The sequence below is a fragment of the Seriola aureovittata genome, chromosome 2 (genome assembly GCF_021018895.1).
Source record: "Seriola aureovittata isolate HTS-2021-v1 ecotype China chromosome 2, ASM2101889v1, whole genome shotgun sequence".
NCBI lineage: Eukaryota > Metazoa > Chordata > Actinopteri > Carangiformes > Carangidae > Seriola > Seriola aureovittata.
The window spans coordinates 25,410,455-25,429,697 of NC_079365.1; the positions used below are offsets into that span (position 1 = coordinate 25,410,455).

The window sequence follows — 19,243 nt, forward strand, 5'->3', positions numbered from 1 at the left end:
TGAATTTCATATTTCATTTCATACTTTACTTTCACATACAAACTGAACCATGACATCCAAACCTGGCAACTCTGAGACGTTCAGGACCAATGGGATTTCCATGTCCCACGATGTGTGAGTGTTTACATAAATGGACAACTCAAAGACGGTTGTAGATAAGAGTTTGTTTTGTGAGGGTTACAATGCAGCCACATACTACTACTACTAATCATAATAATACAGCACTAAATAAATTTAATTTGGGTGTAACTGTTTTGAAAGACTGACCATGCGTGGCGCAGGCACCCATGTTTATTTGCTTTATAGACACTCAATTGTTATTATAAAGACGCAAGTCAGATTAACGATGAGAAAAATCTGAGTTTCACATCCGTAATTACAGTTTATTTAGATCTTGACATGTACGTCATTTACAAGTCAAAAAGTGTTAATTACAATAATTTAAAACTCGTGTGCAGCATAGCACCGACTAGGGAGTTATACTGCTGCATTCACTGCGCACCGTATTTCTTAAAAATTCTGTGTTTGACGAGATGTACATTTTAATCAGTATCTACTAGACCTTAAATATTATTGTATACAAGTAATCCTTTCATGATATACATTATATAGGAGTGACGGGAGTGGGCTAATTAATTTTTAAATCAGGTCACTTATTGTCGACCACTGGGTAACGCTGCCCTGCATTTATGAAGTTGCTCCTTCTAACTTTTATCTTGTGACTGAGCCTTCCCATTGCAAGAAATTGAAGTATCTTGATCATTTTCATTTTAGGGGTTTCTTGATTAATGCAGGGTTTATTACAGGACTGTTTTAGCCAGTTGTACCTTAAAAAAATGGCAACTGAGTGTTGAATGGCGGGTTATTTTACAGCTAACCAGTGGGGGGCGATGTGTATAAATAGTCCTAGCTGTGGTTACCGATCTGAAGTAAATTAAGCAGAAGAAGAATTGCAGCTTTGTCTATGGAAGATAGCAATACAGTTACGACCTGTCTGCGGCCTTGAGCGAATGAAAACGGAGATAAAAATACAAGTTTAAGGTGAGTAAATGTGCTCCTTTGTATTTGATATTACAACACGCGGAGTGAACGCGTTTACCTTAACGTAGCTGAATATGTAGCTAGCCGTTTGGTTTGAATATAACGGGTAGCTAACGTTAAGCAGCTAACCGCTAACATAAGACTAGCTACGTGTAAATCCTAACCATGCATATGCTGCCGCACTAAGAGAGGGCAGCGATATTAATCTGTAGCGACTGTATTAAAAAAAGAAAGAACAACCAAATTGAATGATTGTAAATTCCTAGAACCTGGTACTGTAACGTGTTTTACGCCATTGGCAGCGCGACCGGCGCGTGTGGTGTGGTGGACGACAGCGCTAAAGTTAGCTTCCGATTCACCGAGGGAAAGGTTAACTTGCTTTAGTGAAAGACCGGTTCGCCTTTTTTTTTTGTGTGTGCACCTCTCACTGTTGTAAAAGAGTGCGAGAAATTGTAGTTAAAGCCTTTAATTTTTTGAAAACATTTTCTTTAAACAAAGATTTCATTGCCTTTTCCACATCTAGTCCACATTAGACCAGGTCCAGTTCAAAACCACTATACTTAGATGATCCCAAACAACACGGCTGAAAAATGTGGAAAAAATAATAATTTTGTGATATGAGTGATGATTTCAGTTGGCAATGGTAATTTTTGCATTTCATTGTGAGTTAAAAACATAAAAATTGTGATGTGAGACGTATTTTATCATCATCAATAAATTGCAGCTCATGTGATTTGAACATTGCTCCTGGCCATATTGCAATTTTGATTAGATTATGATTAATTGCTCAGCCACACAAGCAACAGACTAATTTTAATCTGTTTGAGAAAATAAACAAAACAAATCAACTGTCCAAAACAATATGTAATAATAATGTAACCTGTTTTACTGCTTAGTTCTGTTGATACCTCAGTGTCTCATCAAATATTGATTGTTGTTGGCTAATTAACGTCACTGGGTTGGACAAGTGGTGAGGATATAATTTCCAGTTCTATGTTGATATAGAGGTCTCCAATGCAGAAAGCATTTCCAAAGATATGTCTCTTACAAACACTCAGTTGTACACAGTCTCAAAGTACTTGGCAGATAGTTTGTTCCGAGCATCTTGGTGAACATGCCTCTCTCTGAAGATAGTTCTTTATGACTGTATGTTTGGGGTCATTGGCTCAGCCTGTAGGAAAAAAAAATTGGGAACAATCAGACTCCTCATTTATGGTCCCTGCCTTGAATTGAATTGACTTCCCCTCTTTTTAGTATTTGCTTTGGAAAATGGTAAACTACATAGTGCGAAGCTACTATAGATATCAAAAAGCATTTGAAGGATTTATTTCATAAACTGTGCCAATATTTATTTCATTCCTTTCAGGCACTCTGGCTTTTTAAATTATGTGGACACAGAATCCAGGGCATCCAGGTTCAAGTTAAGGTATGTAAGGGGTTGCTCCCTCAAAAGCATTATGTAAATTGCCTCCAGCTAAAGTGGGGTCCAAAAGTCTGAGACCATGTTCCCATTCATGGAAAATAGGTCTCACTTTTAGACCTACTGTATAACTCTGTAATATAACAGGATGCTTTCCCTTCAAAATGTCAGTTGGTAATGAATTTATGTGTTGGGACTGAAAACCTTCAAAGTTTCTTTTTCTGAAACCTTTTTATTTTGTGCCACGTATAAACGTCAGTTTATCCTGAAAACTTTTAAGACTGTTGGTTTGTTTGAACACAAGGAACTTGCGCATTTTCAAAGTGACCATAAGCCCATGATTTCATTTCATCAATGCGATTTTCCTCAAGATGTATTTACCACTTCAAGAGAAGAGGATGATTTGAGCGAAATCTACATTTCCATTTCTAGAAAACACTGATGGAGAATTGTCCGCAGTTATTTAATGAAATTCTACGAACCTAACGGGGCATATTTCTCTTGCCACAAAATAACCGAAACTTCATCAGCTGCATTGAGATGCTTTTATTTTCCAGAGAAACAAAGATGGGATGGTGGTGTGACCCTAAACTTATATCATGGAACATTTTTTGAATATTTGACTCTGGGATTGTAACTATTTTATGGCCAAGAGTCCACTTTAAAGTTGTGTTGACAATTTCATAACAGCTTATCGTGCTGCACAGTTGACGCTGTGTATATCTCTGGGTACCTGTGCCATTTGCTCCACTTTCTCACAACAACTGCAGTACAACTTTGCGGTTTTGATTTGCGTGAAATATTTATGGCTTCGCGTTGCGTACCATGAAATGTGTTTTCACCATCCAGTTCAAGCCATTTTTAAAGTTTTGACAGGCACCACATCTTTTCATATGCGACCAGTGAGCAACTTGTTCAAATAAGATTTTATCCAAAACGGATTTTTGTGGCGAGTTAGTCATTTCCAAAGCGGCCATCCTGCTGAAAGAACGTCCAGTGAAAGCATCCCAAGTTTGCATTTTTTCGATCACGTCTAGGATTGGTTCACCTGCAGTGCTCCATGGGGTGGCATCTATGTCAAACAACAGAGCCTTGCCAAACCACGAGTGAAGTGAAATTGTGGGCTGGTTATGCAAAGCTTTCACATCTCTACACTAGGAAAAAATTGGACGGAAGTCGATTTTCATCACCAAATTTGCATTGAATTTGCATTTGCTTTTGTTGTTAATATATTCTTCGTTTCACGTCCTACTGCTGTCCTTCATGCCATAATTCAAGGCAAACACTCGCGTGTGCAAATGTCCGGTGCAGAGTTTAATCGCGTAATAACCTTCCATGCAAATGAGCACGGGGGAAATGCGGGGCACATGAAACAGTATAATATAAAAATGTTTCGGTAGAATTTGCGATTTCAGCAGCACTGTTTATTTCGAACTTGAGTATTCGCTACTTTTGAAAAAGAATTTGCCACAGCATTTCAATTTTTCATTGTCTGAACTTTGTGATTTTCATCTGCAACTTGATCCACTAAAACTCTTTATACTTCCAAGGAATTTGATTTCTCCTTTTAACTCCCTGACATGTTTCAGGATCGTGGACGACAATTTAAAGACGCTTAATAGCAAACAAAACAAACTTTTTCAAGCATTTGAGACATACGAAGAAAGAAACCAGTGAACCCCCCCCTCCCCCCGGATCGAGTCATGTCTCGCCGCAGAAGCCGCAGCACGTCACCAGGACGTTATTCACGCTCCTGCAGCAGTAATGATCCTAGAGATTTGGAGAGAAGGATTTTTGTTGGGAATTTGCCGACCTCTGACATGGAAAAGAAGGATTTGGAAGACCTGTTCAACCCATACGGGAAAATAGTCGGTCAGTAATCAACATGATATAAGCGATAAGTGGTCAATTTGAATTCATGACAGTAACTTGAATTAGACAGGCTGTCCCTGAATGTCGCAGTTGGAATATTTTAGATGTGTAGTAACATTAATTTAGTCATCGTGAGTAGTGTTTTTGTTTGTTGCTTTTTGGTGTTTTTTTTTTTTGTTTTGTTTTTTTTCTTTTATGAAATAGAAGCATGTAAAATTAGTAATGATGATTTTTTTTTTTTAAGTGGATAAATGGGTAGGTATCCAAATTGTTCTAATAAAAACTAAGTTTGTACCATTTTTAAAATGTTCCTCTTCCAGGCGTATCCATGTTTCGTGGGTTTGGATTTGTACAATTTGAACGCATTGAGGAAGCCGAAGCTGCAAAGGCGGCCCAAAAGGGTCGAATATATAAAGGTTATAAAATAGGTAAGCCTTGACTGCAGAAGGTGTGATTGTCTGGCTGAAGGGCAAAGACTTTTAATGGTGTACAGCAAGCAACAAAACCAAACTTATGAAAGATAAGGTTTTTGGGGGAGTTCTCTATGTGGAAAAACACTTTGATTGGGCGTAATGGTTTTAAGTGTTAAACCTGAAGATAATCTGTTTTTGTAGATTTGTTCATTAAGAATGCCAGTGAAAGGAAAAAAAAAATAGCAAATTTGCTATTTTAAGGATTAACACTAAACCAGTAGTTGGCCTAAAATAGTATGCTCTTTAAACATCATATTAATGATTTGATATACTGCATCCTGTAAGTGAAATGCCCATAACAGTGATGATGAAAGTGGAGCTGTATGCTCGTCCACAACTAACCACACGGTTGTATGATTTAACCAACAACTTGTCAAAATGAGGATTGAATTTGCTGATTTTTCTACTTTAACCTGTCTTTTTGTAGACATGTTAAATTATTGGCTAATAACGCAAATAAAAAAAGTGCATTATAAAATTCTGGCAAAGCCTGATTCTCTGAAATCTCTTGTTTTTATTTGCAACGCTGTCTTGGAATTTTCTTCAACGTGGATTTAAATGTCCTCTTGTGGTTTTTGGAGTTCCTGAAGGCCAAATTTCAAGTTGAAAATCTGATTTACATGTTCAAGCTTTGCTAGTGTTTAGCCAGTTTTGAAGGGGAGAGAAGAATTTCTTCATTTCTCCATCTTAAACTCAATTCCACAGATTTGGCAACTCGATTTGTTGCATTTTGACATCTCGTCCAGTTTGGATTTTCAAACTTGGATATTGGAGCTCAGTCTCATTTGGATCGTGGAAGTGTTGACGCGACCTCCATTCTTCGTGAACAAATAAGATGATTTACATGTCACTGTTATGTTCAACGTTTGGATTGATTTATTTTCAGATGTAAATATGGCAGTGGAGAGACGGCAAGCTAAACCTCAATCCCAGCAGAGCCCTCCACGAAGGTAAAGTAACGTGAAATGGGTGTGAAGAACTATCGCCTCTGAGGTGTCGGTAAAAAACAAAAAACAAAAGCGTATTTATCTTTTTCCCCAACTGTCATTTCCACCAGTGGTGAAGTCTGATTGATGGAACTTATCGTACCATTAGGTGGGTTTGTGATGGTGTATGGGACAGACGATATTTCATCCTAAATTAAAATTTCAAGATGTGTCAAATAAAGAAAAGAGACATATGAATGTAACTTAAGTGTCTTTGTCTCAGAGATTCTTGCCTTTATGGCTTTTTAATGCTCACGTTTTTCTGATTTTTGTATCGCATTTCATCTTACAACTACAATAAGCAACTTTTCCAGCTGAAGAAAATGTAATGCTAGTCCCACCCTATATCCATTAAGCAGGTTCATGTGCTACAACATGACTGCTAACTAATAAGGTGTGTACATTTAAACTACATTTAGTCTGAAGAACAGCTCTCTGAGAGCCAAACACGTGTTGAAAACAGATTTTGATGTACGAAATGTTAAAAGGTATCCCGTGGATGCATTTTTAATGTAAACAAAGCTAATTTTACATTCACCATTTCTCACTAAAACAGATTGTGTTTGCTTGATGCCTAATAACTGTGTTGACTGATTTTTTTTTAATTATTTTTTTTCCTTCCTCAAAACAAATGCAGAGCTGATCGTTTTTTTGAACTCTGCATTGTTAACATCCATGTCTGTTAGTAAGGAGCGGTCATTGCTACATTTCTTGACATGCTAGCACCAACAACTGTCAGTCAGTGGAATTATGTAACGCCATCAGTATGATTGTGTCACATGCGTGAGTGCAACACAGTCTTTGCTAATAATGGTTAAAAATCAGCACACGAGCAGTGTTGGCCGGTAATTTTGAGTCTCACCGACTGAAGGTTTAGCCTCGATACTTCTATATGGTGCCACTGTAACCAGCTCAGAGTTCACATACTGCAAACAACGCGTATGATGGTTATTTTAATATCTAGTTTGTGGTACTATTTTCTTCTACTATTTTTGAGGTCCAGGATAGAAGACAAAAGAAATCATGATGATTTAGGAAACCGAGAACCAAGAAAAATACAAACATTTCTTAACTTGGCTTCCACTTGGATATAAGTTGGTCAGTTAACATTTTTGGAAGTCTAGTTTTGAAAGAAGTTTTTTATTTCTTTTGATTTCTACAGTTACTTTTGGACTGCTTCATATATAGAAACACCAGAATTTCCTATGCAGTTCAAAGTATTCTCCTTCTTGAAACATTAAAAAATTTTCGAAGGTAAGAAATCAGTTGTACTAGACCTCTACAGTTCTATTGTAGTTCTGGTTTCTTGAGAAATTTCAAGCAAACAAACTTTTTCTTTTCTTTTGGTGACATATTTGCCGCGTGGGAATGTCTTTTACTGAAGAACAAAACGCAAATCATCGTAAGCAAATTGAGCAAAACGCACAAAATAAACTGCCCTTTTCACAAAGGCTAAACAACCAAGGTACTTGTGTAGAGCTGGATTTATGGTCAATGAACCTCAAATGGTCGACAAATCGATATTGTTGCGGACACGGATCACTGGACATTTTCAAAAGATCGTTGTTGAAAGGACACTTACCGGAATCACCTCCTGGACTGAATATGTGCTAGTTCCCTTTGCGAACACAATAGCTGCTTTTCGTTGCTCTGCTTTGGTTGTGTGAATAAATACATTCACAAAATCTGTTAAAAGGAATGAACAGATTTCATTAAATTTACAGTACCAACTGTAGGCCTGTCCTCATCAGTCGAGGATAGAAATTCCTATTCCCTCTAGTGTTTCATAAACAGCCTGAACTCCAGCCGTTCTTGCACTAATTGATAACATCTCTCTCAGGGCCCCGTATAGCAGTTATGGGGACAGCAAAGAACCCCGGGGTCGGTCCCGTTCACCCGTTTATGGGCGTGATGGGCGCGACGGGCGTGATGGACGTGAGTCTCGGGACAGCCGTGATGGGAGGGACTCGGGTAGAGAGGCAAGGCCGGGTGGCCACTCTCGTGACCACGATTACCGGTACCGTAGCTCAGAGAGCAGAGACAAGGACCCCAGAAGTGACCCCAGAAATGACCCCAGAAGCGACCCAAGAAGTGACCCCAGAAGTGACCCAAGGGATCCTGCATACAGGTAACTGCTGACATTCAGCCCAACAGTTTGGATTCCAGAGTTAAGCTGTTACACTTTTGCCTGAACCTGAAATGTTTCCATACAGCAGAGATGATTATGACAGATACTACCGCAGTGGCAGTGGTGCAGAAGACTATTACCGAAGGAAGGATGAACCCTACAGGGACCCTTACAGAGATCCCTGGAATGGACGCCGTGAGCCAGAGGGTATGTGTACTATCCAGTGTACATGCTAAATTGACTTAGTTGGACTGACTTCGCCAAAACTATGACACTTGTGTTCACTTGTGCATCTAATTTTTTTTTTTTTTTTTTTTTTTTTCCTCCTGGATAGATTAGAATTTCCCTCATTACTTGAATAATAATAATAATAATAAAAAAAACTCTCCAGGTTCCTTTTTCTAACGTCCCATAAGATGTTTCTGTAGCAGACGCACCTTTTACAATATAATTAACCTGTAAAATATTCAAATTAGTTGAACTATATTCTTTAAACTACATATTAGTTGAACATGTGTTTTCTGATCATTTCATTGTAAAATGTTAAACCAGGAATTCCCAGACTGGCTTTGTAAGCAGACTTTTCATGTAAGTTTATAATTGTATTCAAATTGAGGAAATTATACCAACATTAAACTATCCAATCCCCTTCTTCCCTTCCTCAACAGCAGATGATCGTGCTCGACCAGAAGAGCGTCGGCGTAATGAATTGTATCGACAGTACTATGAAGAACTCCAACGGCGCTACGACACTGACCGTCCCGTTGACTGCTCTGTGATCGTCGTCAATAAGGCGCAAAAGTATGTCCACTTTCTATTCTTCACAGGAAACACTGCTGTAAGACCAGAAACGTCTCTGTAAATATTCAACCAGTGCATGGCAGGTTTTCATTTCATATCGCTCCTCCGTGTGTGTGTCTGTGTGTACTTCTGCTTCGATAACAACTGTAGGGAGTATGCTGAGACGGTCGGGCGGAAGGTCCGTGATTTGGGCATGGTGGTGGACCTGATCTTCCTCAACACAGAAGTGTCACTAACCCAGGCTCTGGAGGATGTAGGCCGAGCCCGCACTCCCTTTGCCATCATCATTACCCAGCAGCACCAGGTCCACCGATCCTGCACTGTCAACATCTTGTTCGGCACACCACAAGGTAATGCGGACAAGACGACAATATGAACCCATTGGTTGGTGTGGTTGCTTTGGTCACTCCTAAGGTAACTAGCACAGCATTTCATCTTCTTTTGTTGTCTCACATGATATTTTTTGTGTCCTTATTGCCATAGAGCATCGAAACATGCCAATGCAGGATGCCATGATGCTAGTTGCCCACAACTATGACGCTTACAAAGTTGAAAACCGTGAGAAAGAACGTGAGGAGATCGCCAGAAAGGCTGCCAAGATGGCAGACGACGTATTACTCAGGGAGCCTGACAGAGAGAGCCACCCCATTTCTGTGCTCACTGCCATTACGCTGCTGTCTGAAAACAGGTATTGACTGTGTAGAATTGAATAAGTAAATTTCTATCATACCCTCAGTAACAGTTTTCATTTTTGAAAGGTTTAAATTTCAATAGGGCCTGTGGCCTCTCATGGATAATTAAAAAAAATAAAAATTCTCTGTGTTTCTTGGGTAGATTTGTGACCCCTGAGGAGCTGGACAGTCTCATTGCATACCTGAAGGACAAAAGAGCCCGACTGGTACGAAGCGCTGCAGACCCTCTTTCAGGTAAGACATTAAGTGTCACATTAAATGTTAGTGTAATATGTAAGTTTATATGTTTATTCTTCAAACAATACTCACATGCCCGTATATAAATTGAAAGAATAATTCCTAAAGCAACGATAGTGGACAGGAAATATGCAATTATCGTTTTTGTGCTGAAACACATTCCAAAGTTGAGCTTAAGTGGGTTTCTTCTTATTTTTAGCACAATTTCCCCGACAAACACTGTTTCCTTTCTGATCTGTTTTAGAGGGACAGTGACAGAGGAAATTTTAAACTACAGACTGTATTATTGGATACCCACATCATTTATCAGATTGCTGAATCCTCATTAATTTAAAATCAACTTCACAATCCAGAATGAAGACTGAGATTTTGGTTCCACATCTCTAACAGTGGAATTGTTAAAGAATGTCTTCCTTGGTCAAAATGATGAGGAGGAACAATTTCAGCAACCAGAAACTCTTGCAATATACACATGAGCATGTACATTGAAAACCAGCTTTGTCTGTTGTCCTCTGACTGTTGAGTGCAGTATTGTTGTTTCTAACTGAACCTTTCACCCTACAGCTGCAGTCCATGTTGCAGCTCCTGCAGACGTTCCGCCCTCAGCTGCAGGACTGCCACCCTCATCCCATTCTACCCTCACAGCCACACAGTCCAGCCACCTCGGCCTGTCCGCTGGTTCTAGCGCCTCAGCTAACCCCAGCCATCAGCAGGAGCTGCAGGCTAAAATCCTCAGCCTGTTCAACAGCGGCTCCGGAGCCTCAGTAGGCGCTAGTGGCCTGCCCTCCGCCTCCTCCCATTCGCAGGCCTACAGTTCCCTTGGCCCGCCCCCTTCCCAGAATCCACCCCGCCCAGCCATGCCTGGCCCTCTTCCAGCTGGATCCCAGGGTTACGGCACCCCACCGGGCCGCATGCCAGTTGCACCAGGTGGTCAGAGGCCCCCCACCTCTGCCTCAGGTATCAATTTTGACAACCCAAGTGTCCAGAAAGCTCTTGACACACTCATTCAGAGCGGACCATCTCTTAACCACCTGGTGAACACTGGGGCATCCCAGCCACCCCCCCGACCAGCACCTGGCATGGGCCAGGCCCCGTCTATGTCCATGTATCCCCGACACTACTGACGGAGTGTAGAATATTAATTACTTCTAATGTGAGGTCCACCTTTCCCTCTGATACTAGTAGACACAACACTGTGTTTACCAGCTGTGTATAGGTAAACCGTAGAGATGTTTTTGTAAAAGCTTTTAATTTTTTTTTTATTTTAATTTTTTTTTTTTTTATTATTAAATCTTTTTATTCTAGGCGTTGTCCTCAGTCAAATTTGATGACTTGTTCAGACTACTTAATGGTCTACATTTTCAATTGTTATTAACCAGAAGATAATTGGAGTCTTCTTGCGTGTGAGTTCAACAATGAAGAAATGGTGCATGTCTGAAGTACATTTTGGTTCTTGATGGACACCTTAGTTGTTTTCCAGCCGTGATCTGTTCTGTGTTTTCATTGTCAAAATGAAGACATGATTAAAAACTCAAGACACAATTGCTGTAATAAAATGGTATTGGTTTATTGCATTTTGTGCTGACAAATCTATAAAATGGAACGGGTATCGCCAGAAGCCATAGAGATATAAGCATTTGAAATGTAAGATAAAACTACTTTTCCTCTTTTTTTAATGTACCATGAAACACAATAGAGAATAATACGTTTTTTTATTTTATAATATTTAACTTACACTGACACAAAAAATAAACACCTCCACACTAACTATACTTGATTTATTTACATGTAGCTCCCTCCCACCCTCGCCCACAACCACCCCCGCCCCCAGCAGTTACAAGTGCACATGTACACACATACACACTCCCACAGAACTGAAAGGAACACACTACGGCTTTACCATAAGACTACGTACGGTATCAATGAACTGTTCAGAATGGGGGAGAAAAAAAAATCATGTGAAATTTTGATACACGTGTCTTTTCTGTGTAAATCATCCGTATCTACATCCATTACATTTTTAAAGCATCCATATAAAATGTTTCCCACGACTCCAGTGAATTAAAAACAAACCCGCACAGTGATTGGGTTCCTCATGGGGGGGAGGAACTGGTTATTAAATAAAATAGTGAATTTACAAAGGCTATAAAGTCTTGAAAGAAAAGACATTTTGGGAAATACACTTATTTCCAAGAGTTGAATGGGAAGATCCATATAACTCATGTCTGTCAGTTAAATATGAAGCTCTAAATCTGAATAATTTATATTGATTAAAGCTGTATAAAAGGCTAACCATAAAAACGATTACTTTTTGTCCTGTGAGGGGTCATATGTCAGACCATTAGCTTCCCGTGCTGCCATTGGCTGCCTGGTAACGGTTACCATCCAAGATAAAATCCACGTAACAGCTTTTTATATTTTGGTTTTTGTACAAATTAAACATGTCAATTAGTGAGCTTTTGGACCGTGCTAGCGCAGCTGTTTCTCGTTTCCTTTCTCTGTGCTAACTCTCAGTGAAAAAGCAGAACAAGCAGCAGATTTCCCAAAATGCTTCACTCTTCCTTTTAAGGTTGACTGGACGCCTACATAAAAAAACAAAACAAAAAAAAAACATTTTGGCGATTGGAAATGTTTATATTTATAGACAGTTAAAGAACCAGGGTGACTTTTCATTTAAATTGTGGATTTGCAGGCAACACTTCCAATAATTTGGCACGTCCGGACAGTTTTATCGTTTTGAATAATTTGTATCCATTAACTGATAAATGCTACAAATATTTACAGCATTTACGCGTCTGTCTAATTCACTGGAGCTCACATTTTCACACGATCATTTATGTCGTTAACTGAAATATACTTTGGTAGTCAGATAATATTTGACACAGAGGACCTTGTCAACAAATCTACCATAAAAAATAGAATATTGTACTATAATAATAATAATAATAATAATAATAATACTAATATTCATCTTGGATACAATGATTGGCCAGTCCTAAGGAAAGAGAAAAAAAACTATAGTGGTAGAAAGAAAAGTTTGTAACTGATATAAACAAAATACTTTTATACCACAAACACCCAATATATTTCCAATACACCTTGTTCAGGGTAATTGCATGCATGCACTGAGTTACACAACATAACTGGAACAGGGCTCTGCTTGCACTACATGGATAGCCACTTGAGTTTTTCTCATCTGCCTCCCAGAGAGATAGACTGTGTGAAATGTAGGTGCAGCTGCTGTTTTACCTCCGGCACCAGGCACCTCTGTCTGATGCGTCTGCGAAGATACTGCAGGGTACGATCTAACCTCAGCTGCAGACCATGAGCCCTCTCTGCAATAATCTGGGATTTGTTTTGTTTTTCCTCTGTTGGTGTCTTAAAGGACAGCCTCCTCAACCCGGTAACAGATGTGTTTCAGAGCCCTTAATATCCATTTAAGGATGGAGACTGAGTAATGATCACCGGCAGGTTTGTCTCATGCTACAGTTGTGCAGGCGAAGGATCTGATCTAAATCATGGATCAGTTGGGGGGAGAGGGACATGCTGGTTTCTGAGTCGACTATCTCGTGACGTCCAAGCGGAGCCAGTGCCAGATTTGGAAGCGCGAGTTTTATATTCTTTGATCATTTTTCAGAATTATACTGCAATCACATTTAAAATACAGAGCTGGGGTGGATTTAGTGGCTGGGATGGGAGAGGCCAGGGCAACTTGGGGCAGAAGGGGTTTGGGTGGGGTTGGGGGGGTCGGGGGGTGGATTCTGGGAAGGCTCACCTCACAGATTGAGTGACAAGCACTATAAATTTAACAGTTACTATTATTCTTTTAAAGAAGTTTGGCAAGAGAAAGGAAAGAACGCAATGCATGCTAACGTGTGAAGAAAATGCTCAAATGAAGAGATGTAAACGAAATCAGCAGGTAGATCTCTGGGTTGTTGCAGTTCAAAACTGCAGCAAATAGTGGGATATGATTCTATTTGAGTCTGAGCTGTCAGACCTCCACAGCTGGCTGTAATACACTCCTGTGCCACCAGAGATCACTGTGGGATAGAGTCTGTACAGAGCAGGCTGGCTCTTGATTGACCCCCACCCCCATTGCAGACTGATCCCGTCACAGAGTGCCCCCTCAGTGTAAAGTGCTTTGCTGCCTCAGCCACATTTGGGATGAACACTTTAGATCTTTAGGGTCCGTAAGACCTGGTGACAAACATTCTGATGAAATAAGTGACTGCTGACACCTCCAGTTTATAGAAAATAAAAACAAAGCTGTGAGAACAATATTGCACATAATCATACAAAACTCTAAGACTTCGTCCACAGTGATAGAACAGTGTACAACAAAAGACAACACTAGTAGGTTACAGTGTCTCTGACTTAAGTGATATATATTTACAAAGGTGAAATGACCATTCTCAAGGCCCATTCATTCGCAAACTCAAAATCTCCTATTACGTTACATAAGACTACTTGAGCAAGATTGAAATATAACAAGTAACAATATAGTGAACTCATACGTTTTCTTATTTTTTGCAAGAGACTTGTTTTCAAGGTCTAGCCATGTCGCTGACTGTCTGGCAAACACTCCCGAGTTCTCAAAAAGTCCAACTCAATGAGAACATTTGACGACCTTCCTCCCAGCTCTGCACCTTGAACATGTAAGTCATCACTATAGAAACCACTAAAACAAATATTGCCACATAGTACCATGCAAACAGCAATTATAAAACATTTATAATTCAATAAATAAATTCATTTCCAATAAACGTCTCCAATAAACATCAGATATCTTTTCTTTTGAATAAATTTAAAAGGCTCAGTTGATGCAGGCAATGTTGTGGAGACAATCCCAAAATAGCCATGTTCTTCAAAAACGTATGTGAGCGTTAAACAACCCCTTTGTCAGAGTTAAGTGTGACAAGCTTAATAAAGAAAATCTTCATGACTTGGCACCCTAAAATCTTTGAAAACTAGGAGTGGCTGCTTCTTAAGTATCATAGGTGTCAAAGGTAGGTGTGTTAAAAATTTGCAAACAGTAAGGTTTAGCAGATAAGCCATAAATATTCATATTGAAACATATTTTGGTATTTTCTTGAAGTAAACGATGTAAATTAATCATCTGTTACCTTAAAATTGGTTCACTTTACTCATGGGATTAAATATGAGAATAATGACGAGAGCATTTCTTTTTAAAAAGAGAATAAAAGGGTGAAGGATTTTGCTCTCAGACGTAATATTGCATCAAGGTATTCAGTATATTTCTCTAATAAAACAGAAAGCTAACCCTGTCCAGAGATCACAGGCCAAATGTTTACAGGTACAGCCTCGTCTTGTTAGACAGCCACCACCACTGATATGTATGTCTATACCCTTTTCACTTGATCTTTAATGTTGCTTTAGTCTTCTCTATTTACAGTACAAATAAAACTATAGATACTAGCAGCATTCACAACATATGGTCCAACATTCAAGCAACACTAAAAACATTTAATACTGCTTTTAAATAGTTCTAGAAACTAATGTTTTGCTTTCCTATATTGTATATACTGTATATATATACGGATTTGTTTATATTAATATTTCTACTACAAGTGCAACTGACCAAAAACAGTTTTCTTTAAGAAACGAAACAGAAATAATCAAAGTAAAGTGACAGCTGTCCTTGGTCAGAGTGAGATGAATCTGGATTTTATAAGACTTACGAAATCTACATATACAAAATATATGTGTAAAAAAATAAATAACATGATCACATGAGTCCGGATTTCAACTATTGCACATTCCTTCCAAGATGCACTTTTCTTTTTTTTTTTTTTTAAAACCTAAATATGATTTTGCTCACAAGTCATTCAGTCAGGGACATGTGTGGCTCAAATCTTAGCCAATCTAGAGGATATAAAATCTCACTGGAGAGTCTACTGCATAGAGTTCAGTCTTGTGGACAAAGTGAGTTTCCTAGCTACAGAAGCCATTGTCCTCTCTATTTATTTAGACTAGATCCCATAAACAATCAGCGGACAGATGTTCAGACTCTCACCTCTGTAAGAGCTGATACCTCAACAGCTGGGTGTTGGTCGCTTTATGGAAGTCTGAACATCTGTCCCTTTATCATCTATAGGGCGACTCCAACTACAGTGTCATCACCATGCTAGTTTCATGTAGACACCTCTGTTTTTAGCACACTTTGTTCTCTCTGATTTAATCAATAGAATTTTGTTCACTATGTCTCTTTGAAAAATACTTTCATATGGCACATTTAATGTATCTAAATTTGGCAAAGCAACAATATATCTTTGAGTGACAATCAAAATGATTACAACTATTTCATCAATATGTGTAACTTCTATCTATAAACATAAATACATATTTGTTCTCTAGATGAAAAAATAACATTTAGTATTTTTCTTTTTTTAAATTTAATGATCTTGATGAATTCATCAAAATTTCACTTGTTGCACAGTGGCGGACAGTGCAGGTGCAGTGCTTGTCGAGGTTACAATGACAGTTACCATAGTGACAGGAGCCTATGCCATCCAATAAATAAATCCGATAAATAAATAAATAAATAAATTTTAAAAACAACGTTTTCGAGCTGTCCCTCTGAGCGAAGGAACGTTTTCTCTCCACTAGAAGCTTTTTAGTATGTCACAAAAATACTACACTCATACTGAACAACGCGCCAGAGCTTGTACATTATTTACAGTGATCCACACGAGGGTCGAGGGGTGCTGGCAATGATAATCTCCTCGAGGGGGGGGTTGTACCGTCTCCCCACTCCACTGTCACACCAGCCTTCTGCTAGGAAACGCACTATTCACAGTTTAATTACGTGTCAATCTCTAAAAACTAAGCTAGCCTTGTTGTATTTTTTTTTTTTTGGCACTAACAGTGGCCACGGGGATAAACAGCCACTAAGAGATGAGTTGAAAGGAGGATGGGTAGAAGACAGTGATGGCAGTAACAGAACGAGTGGAGTAAAAACACACACAGTTATAAGGATCTCATGCTAAGGAGTGATCAGGTTAAAGATAATACTGCAGGTTTGATCCACGTGCCTTTCAGTCTTCTTCGAATATCGATGTGAATTTCACAGTTCATACTTAACTATATTCTCTGTCTTCCAGCTGGTGGTCCAGACTGTGGGTCGCAGTGTCTTTTGCCTTGAAAGATAAATCACATCAAAGACAACAGGCTGGAACGCTGTGGGAGGTGTCTGATCACCACGAGGGAACTAAACAGAAAACCTACACTGAGCTCATTTCAGCTGGCTCTCGTTCTTTCCAAGCAGAAGCCGCTTCTATGCCACATTTGTATTTGAAAAGAAAGAAGAAGAATCTGCAGAGATTAAAACAAAGACGGACACATACATGCATGTGCGCTCACACCTCAGCTAACAACACACACCCACCACCACCTCCCTCCTCTTTACCGAGTGACTCCGACTCAATGCGAGTTACTACAGTAGAATACAGACGAGCAACGAAAAAAAAATGTCTCTTTAAGAACAAATCTAGACAGCATCTAAATTAGTCTAGAGCCTACGATAGATATAGTAGCTTATGAGACTAAAATGAAAGGTTTACTAGCTGAGCATGTGATACTGCTCAGTGGTCTGCTGGGGGTGGAGCAGAAGGAGAGGTGCTGAAGCTGAGCTGAGCTATTGGTTGAGTGTGAGAGGACTATCTTACAGAAATAAACGGTAAGGGGCAACATGATGATGAAGCAGCGTTGATGAGAGGGCGGGAGCATAGGTGACACAGGAACAGGGCTGAGGGAAGGGCGGAGGGATGGTACGGGGGGGAGGGGGCTGCTCTTTCAGGAGTAGATGGTGATAACCTCGCGGCCGCCTCCGCGGACCAGGAGGACCCGGTTGAGACCCTCAGTCAGGACCTCCAGGAACTCCATGTCTGAGAGAGAAGCGTTAAAGAAACTACAGGAAACAAATACAACACTTACATATATATTATACAGCAAGTGATTCTGGGTCCATACAATATATTTTTGTATTAACAGTGCATCATGTGACTGCTTGTATGTGACACGGATCAGTTTTCACTTCTACTTTGTCGGGTCTTTCAGCTCATTGTCGGGTTTACTCCAAACAACTTTACTGTTTTGGTTCAGTCTTCTCACAACTTTTTCTTCAGCAGCAGCAGGTAGTTGTTTTTAGTTAAAAAACTGACTCTGCTCAGCCACAAACTGTATTCACACAAAGTTAAAACTGGCTGGTGAACATGAACACAGTGGAGCCTGAAAACTGATAGGAGATTAAATATTGGACTTCAACATGTGGCCGAAAACACGACTCCAAATGATCGATAATGTTGCTGCGTTGCGTGTTGTTTACAGCTTGTTTCTGCTGCCCACAAGTGGTGAAAAGTGCAGATGCACCTTTTTGCTTTTATCTATTAAACACTAATTATCAGGATAACAGCAGCCCACATTCAAGGTGTTCTTCAGCACAGTTATCAACCTCACCTCTTCATCCTGCTTCGATGCTTCAGTGTTTATTCTGCAGTAGTGGTAACAGCATTATTTGTTTGTCAGATATTATCACTCAATAGCAATTTAGTTTGTGGTGATCTACAGTTGCAGTAAATAGCATTTGCAAAACATTTCCTGTGACTAATTTAAAGCTGCATTCATTGATTTTTCAGCTACACAGCAGCAGCGGCAACGAGCTGTAAACACAACATGGAAATATCACCTTTCACAGTCGTTATGGCGAACATGTTAGCGAACAGTTGCCTATTTACATCTGACACAGACCAACATTAGCATTCAACTGGAGTCGTGTTTCTTCCATTGACAAAAGCAACTCCAATATTCACTCTCTCTTAGTTGTGTTTTGATCGCCACCAACTCCAGAGGGAATATCTGACTCTAACTGCTCGACTATGTTCCCCAGTCAGTTGCTAACTGTGGGTCTGCGGCTTGGTACAGGTAGCGCACACTGGGATTGCTGGACACTGGCTGCTGGTAACAGGGTTGATTAGAGCGGAGACTGAACCAAACAGTAAAGATATAAACCATAAAACTTGAAAGACATTCAAAGCTCTGCGGAGCTGAGGAGAACTGCAGGGTTTTGTGATAATTCTCTGTGGGTTCATCACTACAAGTGACACCTTTCACATTCACATACTAATGATACATTGTTAATATTAAAACATAGATTAGATTAGTATAACTTTAAATAAAAGATAAACTCCTTATATCATCATCAGAGTACTACAAAATGTGGACAACGTATTTCATGTGATTTATGTATTAAACTGTAACTGACAGAATCTATGTGAATCAAAACGCAGTGTCAAAAGAGTAATTAAAAAGAATTAACCAAAATCCTAATTACTACTTTGTCTCTGTTGCCATCTTGCACTTATCTTCTGATAACAAATCACAGTGCTTTTTTTTTTTTATTCCTGAATCCAAGTCAATTAACTTATCGTTTATTGCTGAAACACAAAATCAAACTTTTCCTCCTTGAGTAAGACCGAGCCTGGAGGCTTAGACTAAAGTTGATTGTATCTACAGAGCACCACTAAAACTTTCACTGTTTTGCACACCACCTGAATGTCGATTTACTTACTCTGTTT

General features: G+C 39.4%; 2 protein-coding genes across 9 annotated transcripts in view; one reads left to right on the plus strand and one right to left on the minus strand.

Moving 5' to 3' along the window:
* The first annotated feature begins 906 nt into the window (after positions 1-906).
* ncoa5 (nuclear receptor coactivator 5) lies at positions 907-11,206 on the plus strand. 6 transcript variants are annotated; one of them, XM_056396280.1, is made up of 12 exons: positions 907-1,041; positions 2,408-2,467; positions 4,051-4,333; positions 4,654-4,761; positions 5,693-5,756; positions 7,633-7,920; positions 8,006-8,127; positions 8,589-8,721; positions 8,869-9,071; positions 9,205-9,409; positions 9,556-9,647; positions 10,215-11,206. In XM_056396280.1, the coding sequence occupies exons 3-12, from the start codon at positions 4,165-4,167 to the stop codon at positions 10,772-10,774; spliced, it is 1,944 nt and encodes a 647-aa protein (XP_056252255.1). In that variant the 5' UTR covers positions 907-1,041; positions 2,408-2,467; positions 4,051-4,164; the 3' UTR covers positions 10,775-11,206. The 6 variants fall into 6 exon arrangements, with proteins under 6 accessions (XP_056252255.1, XP_056252262.1, XP_056252270.1 ...); XM_056396287.1 differs by having other exon boundaries at positions 8,872-9,071; XM_056396295.1 differs by having other exon boundaries at positions 8,592-8,721.
* Positions 11,197-19,243, minus strand: part of slc12a5a (solute carrier family 12 member 5a) — a 153,737-nt gene continuing 145,690 nt past the window's right edge. For all 3 annotated transcript variants that reach the window (XM_056396249.1, XM_056396258.1, XM_056396266.1), the window contains exon 26: positions 11,197-17,554. In XM_056396249.1, coding sequence (XP_056252224.1) covers positions 17,463-17,554 — 92 coding nt within the window. In that variant the 3' untranslated portion in view covers positions 11,197-17,462. The remainder of the gene's footprint in view (positions 17,555-19,243) is intronic.